General features: G+C 39.3%; 1 protein-coding gene across 1 annotated transcript; it reads right to left on the bottom strand.

The window, feature by feature from the left end:
• Window positions 1–346: 346 nt before the first annotated feature.
• On the bottom strand, window positions 347–8,789 carry LOC117397332 (transmembrane protease serine 5-like). The gene is made up of 13 exons (XM_059010345.1): window positions 8,682–8,789; window positions 7,436–7,571; window positions 6,902–7,000; window positions 6,455–6,568; window positions 5,966–6,101; window positions 4,476–4,589; window positions 4,196–4,239; window positions 3,678–3,840; window positions 3,306–3,490; window positions 2,896–2,994; window positions 2,287–2,429; window positions 1,313–1,465; window positions 347–893 (listed from the first exon to the last, which is right to left on the bottom strand). Exons 1-13 carry the CDS (start codon window positions 8,682–8,684, stop codon window positions 885–887), a joined length of 1,398 nt encoding a protein of 465 aa, XP_058866328.1. The 5' UTR covers window positions 8,685–8,789; the 3' UTR covers window positions 347–884.

Here is an 8,789-nt window from a genome sequence, read left to right as displayed (position 1 = left end):
CATATTGGTGCAATCGGTAAGGCAGATGATCTTGAATGCAGCATTCAAGTTCATCCCACACCTGCTCAGTTCTGGCAAATGGAAAGGTTAACGGTGAAAGTAGCCACCCCCCATATTAGAAGAAATTAATAAACAGGAAAATATGTTGAAAACCTATATTGGAAAAGGTTTGACTTTTCAGGTTCCACTATCTTCTGGTAGCATAGATGGAACATACATATACTGTACATACCTGTAATGCAAATACCCAGTGAACGAGTCTCTCTTTGTGTACTTTGTGTCATTGGAGAGAAAAAAAAAAAATCTACAGTAATAGTTACACATTTTTATTTCATTGCTACTTCATAACAGCATAGCCTGTGTTTGAGTGCTACCCACATATAACATTGTGAAAATATTATAATATTGATAAAACAGCATATTAAATAACATATAAACTTCTCATAGGAAAACATATAAGCCCCTCCCTATAGAACAGTAGTATATATGCTGTATATATTATATATATATATATTATAAAATCGGTAACATTTTTATAAAAACATTTGCTGGATTCAAACCACTTTTTCTCCTCTGCGGAAAAGGAAACAAAAGGTTTGGGCTTACAGATAAGTGTACATTCTGCCTAAATACATCAGACAAAAGTGTTTGTTAAAGTTTGAACATGTATGTTTCTTCCTCGTTAGCTTTGGCATCATCACCACGGTCCCCCTTATCACTGGGAGCCAGGGTTAGGTCTCAGACATGTGAACTGGTTCAAAGAGAAGATTAAACCTGAGAATAAACTCTGCTAATCTTTCACAGCACACACCTGTGTGACAGTCACTGCTCCTTGCCTCCCACCTCTTTAAGATCCGATCATCTTTTCATCTGCTGCCAATCTTTCAGTAATTCTAAAAAAAATTAAAAAAAAAAAAAAAAAACTCATTGTCATTACATTGAGGAAACAGAAGCCACACTGCAGTATGCTCTGTGTTGTATATTTGTATCGTTATTATTAATGGCATTGTAATTGATTCCCTACATGCCATGCAATTCTTTCCTGTGCATACAGTCACTCCGAGTGGTGACTCCAGCACTGGCTTGCCTTTTTTCTCTTGTCTGCCTTTACCTGGCTCTGTTCAGTGCTGGCAGGAATCCAGGTAAGCTCCGAGCCAGGTAAAGAGTTATATAGAGAAAGGTGACTCCACATTGGAGCAACGTAACTCTGAACCAGTTAGAATGACTGCATTCATCATATGTAACGAATCAATTAAAATAAATGTACAGTATAAATAATTCAAGCACATATAATACTGATGAGATCGTCTACCTCAATCGTTTCATAAATCCAGTCGAGGAACTCTGCCACCTTGGTGTAGACCCCTGGGTGGTTGGGTTCGGCACACCCAGTCCCCCAGCTCACCACCCCCACTAAGCGCCAGATATTTTCATCCTGGCACACCAGAGGTCCACCACTGTCTCCCTAAATAAAAACACAAAACAACAGATCGATGACGCATACAAGACAAGGCAGCTGAAAATGTGCAAAATATCTGAAGGAGTATGGATTGCTCTCGGCTCCCAAGATCTCCAACTCCCAGCAACCTGTGGAGCTTCCAACCGCTGTGTCTCCTGTGAGTAACGTGATTATGCAATCAGAGATACATGCTAAAGATCCAAGCAGATGTTTATATGAAACCAACACTGAAATCACACATTTGAGACAAGCCATATTATTATTATTATTATTATTATTATTATTATTATTATTATTATTATTATTATTATTAACAAATAGACTAATTTATTGCCTTAAAGTACATCTGTCATGGTTCAGATCTTTTGGAGAGAGATAGTAATGTCGCAGTTTTACATTATAGTGTACTATAGCTAAGAGAAACATGTATAAAGCTACATAACGAATGTATGAGAATTGTTAGGGAAAATGTTAAGTTGCAGTCCTTAAACAAATACTAAGTAAGTGGTTTAAACCAGAAGACACACATAGATGTGGAGAGAATACTGTAGCAAACAAAATGTGAAGGAAAAACTGACTTGTAGAATTAGAGACGAGAATAGGTGGATACGATGGGTGTATGTCTGCTGCAGCAATTCTGAATCATTGCATAATACATTTTCACACTAAATATTCCAATGGTGTAAGAATTTAGCTGTACTGTATTATAAGCAAAAAGAAGTATTAAAAAAACAACACATATACTATTTTAAAGATTCACAGTAATACTGTTAAGGTCGATGTAGTGAAGATTATAACCAACGCATTAAATCCTTGGACGCACAAACCTGACATGCATCTATCTTCCCTTCTGGGTATCCAGCACAAAGCATTCTCGGGGTGATTTCCCCTTCATACATGCAGGAACTGTTACATTTCTTGGTGCTGATCAAGGGAATTGCAGCTTCTTTCAGTGTGTCAGGAATGTGGACTGCCAGACAAGCAAGCAAATCAGAGAGAAAAAATATATATTAATAATGCACTGAATTTCCCTAATCATGCAACAGCTCTTCAACTTGCTTCATCAAAAATACTTCAGCGCAATACATTTTTTTTATTATAGTGCTCAATTATTTAACCACAGTTTTTTCTCAAGTACGTTCCCACCTTGCAGCAACTCCCCACAGCAGAGCATGGGAACTGAAGGTGAGCGGGCGTCCTCCTGCAAGCTAATTGTCGCTTTACACCCAGGGGCTCGAGTGAAGAAGTCGATGTGCTTCTGCCCCCTGGAGGACAAAGGTCAGCCCTGCAGGGGTGTCTGCTATAAGCTCACTGGGTGCCGAGCCAGTAGGACTCAGTCCCAAATCCTGTCCACCCATAAACTTAGAAATATCAAGACTGGTTAGAAATTGAACTGCAATACTGATATCATTCAATAAGTGTGTTCCTTTCATTACCATCATCTGGCCTTGTGTAGCCCCAGCCTGAGATCCAGCAACGAGTTCCTCCAGAGAAATCTTGATCATATCTTGGAAGACAGACAGGCCGGATGGTATCTAAAAGAATAATAATATATATATAGTGACAGAGTAGGGGAAAAGAATGTAGTCCTTGTGTAAAATACGATACAGGACTACATCCCCCAAGATGCACTGGGTTGGAATTAGAGCAGCGCGTGATTATACCTGGCTCTGATGTAATGAGAGACACCTGCCTGTAATCAAGCAGGCAGGTATTTAAACCAGTATGAAGCTGGCTATACAGTGTCTGCCTGTGGGTGAGAGGTCTGTGTCCAGCCAGCCAACCTTAAAGAAAGGTACCGTGTATTGTGTGTAAGTTGTTTTAGAAACTCATCCAATCCACTCACCTGTGAAGTTCAAAGGTGATTTGAGCTTCACCAAGGCAATGTCGTTGTCGTGACTCCTGTGGTTGTACTGTTTGTTGTAAATCATTTTCTCCACAGGGTTGCCAGAGCGTTCTGCCAATATACCAGAGCTCCGTGTAACTATACCAGCATAGACAAGCCAGCTTGATACCTGAGGTAACCTGTAACTGCAAAAAAAGAGAGAGAAATTACTTTCCTGGTACAGTTAAACCTGGTTTTAAAGCCTAAGCTTTTAATCTCACAACAGAGTCAATGAAAACGACTGTAGAAGCAGATTTCAGTTAATGCCTTTATGATGATACTCATTGCAAGGTTAGCCTGAAAGATATGCTGCAGTCTCTTTAATATACGTACTTGTGCACACAGTGTGCTGCAGTAACTATCCACTGGCTGGTTATTATTGAGCCTCCACACACGTGTTTAGAGTTGTGGTACAGAGCCACCTGCCAGGGCCATCTCCCCAGAGTGGCTTCAGTCCCTCCAATTATTCTGGGCAGCTTTGAACGGGTCCCACACTCTCGAAAAACACCAAGAAACACACTGGAAGTGAAGGAGTAAGGGCTCGATCTGACCAACCTGCTGCACTGCTCACCAGAATAAACCACAGCTGTGTAACTCATTTAACAGTATACGCCTACTGAAAAATAAATAGTAATAAATAGTAAATAGTAATGGGTAGATATTAGCGATGCAACGATTAAGAGACGTGTAGCTTTATATTTCCAAGCCTTATTTAAACATTCGCTTATCGACTAATCGTCCTGATGCTTTATCTGGACACACCACGTGTATACTGCACATTACCAGCACAGGCATGTGTTTTTACTTGCATTTGAAGTCTTTTGTGGAGATCTGAACAGAATATGACTTACCGAAACATTTTAATGCTATCACTTTACCAGTAGTGCAACTTCCCCTACGAAATAAAATAAAATTACATGAAGTAAATGAATAAATCAACTAGTTCCTATTGGTCTACCAGTATCAACGTCCAGCCTGATAACATGCATGCTTTATCTTCAGATGACGTTAGGTCTAGATGACTGGTGTGCATATTCTTGCCCCACTGCCGTTGTGCAGTCTAATCATGCTTAGCTTGCAAGCCCAGTGATTGCAAAAACGAATAAACAGCACATACTAAAAACGGATTACCTGAACCGCCAGATGTTTTCCAAGTCGTGTTTGTGTTCAGAGGTAATTTGAATGAATCCAGCCGTGTAATTGGGTCCGATGTCTGTCAGGTTGACTCCTTTGTGCTTTGTGAGCCTTTTGAAAACGGATTTTAAAAAAAACATAATTTATCATTATGTGCAGGCACCTGTGTTTAAAAAAAATATTTTTGGCCTTGCAATATCTGAAAGTGCTTTTAAAAAAAAAAAAAGTTATATTTAGCAAAAAATACTTCTGAAAGCAGTTCCTTGAAACCGTGCATATGAGGAATTGCATTTTTCACAAGTGACTTCCAAGAAGTTGAACTAAACTAAAGTTCCAGTTTGCAGCTAGACACATGCGAAACTGAACTGAACTAAACTCTTTACTATACTGGACTTCTTGGCAAAGGACCCCAATGACCACAGTCTACTCAAGCTGGATTAGAACCAAGAAACTAGCTCTCAGCTACTGTTTTATACATATGGTAAAATGCTAAATGGCAATCAATTAGTCCATTAGTATCTGATCACATTAACAATTAGAATTGTTATCTTAACTAAATTAAAAAAAAAACATTTCTCCCACAAACCCCCCACACTGTACGACAGATCATATCCAGTAGCTGTCTGCTGTTATATTACTGAAAGAGCTAGAACTTCGAAAGGCGGGATATGACATGATTTATATAGTTTGTTATCCATTTGAACTGTTCTTACATCTAATCTTTCAGTGTCCGGGTGCATTTCACATCCATTGCAGAACTATGGCAACCAATGCATTAAGTCACATATTAGTGTCATGTTTCAATAGCTCAAAGTGGGGATTTAATATGGCTCTGTTCTGCGTGTGCAGTATTCCCGAATGGTGGTTGAAAAACGTTAATCTTAATTAAATACTGGAAGGCTGCCACTTTCTGGACTCAACAAAAGCCATCTGCCTTTGCTGTTGGGATGATGCAATGAAGATTGATGGAGGTGCTTAACGACAGAATTGTTTGTGAATGTCTGTCAGGTTCCTGTATGCTAACCTGCATTCAAACATATGTAGCATCGTGACAAGCAGCGGAATGCGATGCTAGGGCAATTACAAATGTAGGACACATACTGTAATGTAATCCCTCATCAATCTCTCAAGCCAACTGATTGGAGAATTGCGTTTAGGAGCCTTGGGAAGTTTGCTCTACAGGCTTCAAACAGTAAACCATTTTTTTTTGTTTGTACTGAAGAATGACCTTTTATGCATGAATCTTATGCAAAATAAATCATTCAAAGGAACAATTTAAAGAGCAGCTTGGCACTGTACGGAAATAGGAGTTACTTCAACTAAAACATTATTCGTCTTATTTTTCCAAGACATTAAAGCACCCTTGTGGTTCTAGATGGGCTCTCGCACACGCCATGTGTCAAAGTGCAGCTGGTATACCAGAGTGTAACCATTAACCTGTCCCCCCTGCAACACTATGTCCCCGGTGAACAGCAGTAATACATCACCTTAGATGGCCAAGCTGTCTGCAAATCAATGTTCCGAGAGATGCGTTCCACCTCTCGTAGCACACAGGAAGCCAGGTTTTCCATTCCTCCCGCTGGATTTCCAGCAAAGAGTTTTCCGAACTTATTCTGTAAAAAACTGAATCCAGTTCATTTAAAATTCAACCACATTCTCAATTTTAACACCTCCAGTCAATCTGGGTTAGCTTCAAGAATATCTAAGCGAGTCAGCAGTGACTTGCTTGAATTGTGATCAACTCACCAATGTGGTCTCCTAGCTAAATGAGGCTGCTGGGTTAACGATAGCTTGGTCTTTAAGTGTCTTAAGGTCAGTAGTATAACCCTGTAGTTTCAAAGACTACCCCTGTGCTAAACCTCAAATATCTTGCATTACCCTTTGTTTTAAATACTATAGGAAGACATTCATTAACATCTACCACATCCATCATGCTTAAGTTTCACTCATAGTTGCTCTAATGAGTTGTCACAGACCTTTCCTGGGATCAGTGATGGCAACATCGTCAGTCACGTTGCAGAACCATGTCTCTTTGGTGTCTCCCAGTTCTGTTGGGCTCTGTGTGACAACTGGCTTCATAAGGAACTTCACTAACCCAAGAAACAGGAAAAGAAAGAAATCACATTGTAAAACCATGCAGGTCTTGACAGAGCCAGTACGTCTATATTTTCTGATAAAACTGGTTTCACAGACTCTGCTCTTGAACAGAAGCAATTCTCACTGCTAGGCAGCGAGAGAGTGTGGCATTGCCAGATACCTTGAAGGGATATTTATTTATGCAGAGGTGTGTGCAGCGTGTACTCACAAGATATATTGTATGTAAAGTTAAATACGGAAGGGAAAGAAATTAGTTTAGCTACAGAGCACATGTATTAAAAGACAACAGACGAGACAACCACAGATAATGTCTTTCCTTTTCTTACCTAGAAACCACACTCCCACTGCTAATCCACCAAGAAGCCCAACTGTACATACGACCACCAACACTCTCATTCGTTTGCGGGCAGTGACTTTTGAAGGAGCTGTAAAACGTTTTAACAAACAATTTGGTCCTTAACATGCGTCTCGTGGACACTTCAGAAGTCATACAAGGTAAGTTATTATCTCACCTACATACAGATGAATAGAACAATGCGTTAGGCTCTGTGTGCATACACTCGGCAGTAACTGGTGCAATCTATACTTGAATATCAGACAGATTATAATCAACCATTATCGCTAAACTGAGAACCCCTTTTTACAAAAGCAAGCAGCAAAACAAAATGTATTCTCTTTGCAAAAGCTTTAAAATACAATTAAAAGCATGCATATGCTCGTAGTATAATTGTGAGGCGGTAAGGTGGTTCTACACTGGACGAGAGTGAGTTTCTATCTACATCAGACGTTCCAAACTTCCATATGACCCTATCCGTATATATTTCTGTGTGATTCCATGTCTCTCTCTCAATGGCACTTACCTTCGACTGGAGATGGAGGGTGTAATTCTGTCGTCCATGGTGGTGTTCCCTCAGGTTCTCTCAGCTCTGTGATGTTAGCCTCAGTCTCGGGGGAGTTGTTACGAGCTGTTCGCCTATCATTCGCAGCCTCAGTAGTCTTAATTTTAAAAATGTAATAAAAACGTAAGCATCATTTTTGCAGAGAAAGTATTTCCATACGAAGTATGTCTAAATCTTAAGCCACTGAATCAGAACAAATATGTCAGGCTTCTTGGTAACCTTGGTAAACTGATGTGTGCTAAAAGAATGGAACAGTTTCAGAAAATAAACAGATCTGTAGTACTGTAAATGTAACATTAGGCCTGCAAGCACACAAAGTCAAAACTTGCACTAATCTGCTTTTATGTTTTACAAATGTAAATCATTTTTTTATAAGAAATGTCAGGAACAGAATACTAATTCCAAACAGAACAGACTGACAACCTTGTACAGCGTCCAACTCTAAACCCAAGCAGTTGTAAGAACCTGATTGACAATTGGAAGTACACTTGAGACTACAATGCAATTGCAGTTGAACACTCTCTGAACTAGGAACATGTGAAAGAAACCTCATTACAAACCGTGAGGTTTTTAAAACCTTTTCTGAAACCGGATCATAGTATAATTGTGCTGATTGAAAAACCTTCACTTGACCAAATGCCTTTACTGATTTGTACTGTACAAAACAATCACTGCAGAATCTACATGCTGTAATAGAGGCCGAGATTGAGCGATGCAAGTTTGGACTCTACTGTGTCCGTACATGCCTGTAAAAAGATAATACTGATCAGTTTAAAACGTCATTACAATCTACAGTTGCAATGCTGAACTGTGGCATTTCAGAAACCAGTTCTTAATGGAAGAAACGTACATCTGAAAGGAAAACTTAATGTGCATAAATAATGGCAACTTTAAATGATCAATGTGGCAATTCTTTATTCATGGTTTTATCAAATAACATTTGCCTCTTCTGTTCGGACCAATAGCTCAATAAACTTGTGTTTGAAGAGTTCAGTCATTGTAGAAAGCACCTGCCACACATTCTGAGGTGTCTTAACAGTTATTTTTTTTCAACTGATTACAAAAATGAAATATATGAATCCAGTAGATTGAAATGAAGTATATAGTGGAATATACTGTAAAACGTTTCTCAGCTCACAGTAATGCCTACAGTACTAACTTTAAAATTTAAATAAAACTACACCACCAGCCACCATTAGTATCTTACCATGATTGTGTTCAGCCGGTTCAAACCAGGAACGCACCACCACCACCACCAATACTGCTGTAATGGTCATTCACAAGGCTCCATGATGCTGTGTGTTCAGTGCAGCAG

This window comes from Acipenser ruthenus, chromosome 40, assembly GCF_902713425.1.
Source record: "Acipenser ruthenus chromosome 40, fAciRut3.2 maternal haplotype, whole genome shotgun sequence".
Lineage (NCBI taxonomy): Eukaryota > Metazoa > Chordata > Actinopteri > Acipenseriformes > Acipenseridae > Acipenser > Acipenser ruthenus.
This window is presented reverse-complemented; position numbering and strand designations above follow the sequence as displayed.

Bases quoted from the DNA above. Each gene is read 5' to 3' on its own strand.
- LOC117397332 (XM_059010345.1), bottom strand. The intron at 7,001-7,435 runs GTAAGTGCCATT...AACGTTTTACAG, and splicing joins CCCTCCATCTCCAGTCGAAG to CTCCTTCAAAAGTCACTGCC. The intron at 1,466-2,286 runs GTTTGTGCGTCC...GTTTTTATTTAG, and splicing joins GGAAGATAGATGCATGTCAG to GGAGACAGTGGTGGACCTCT.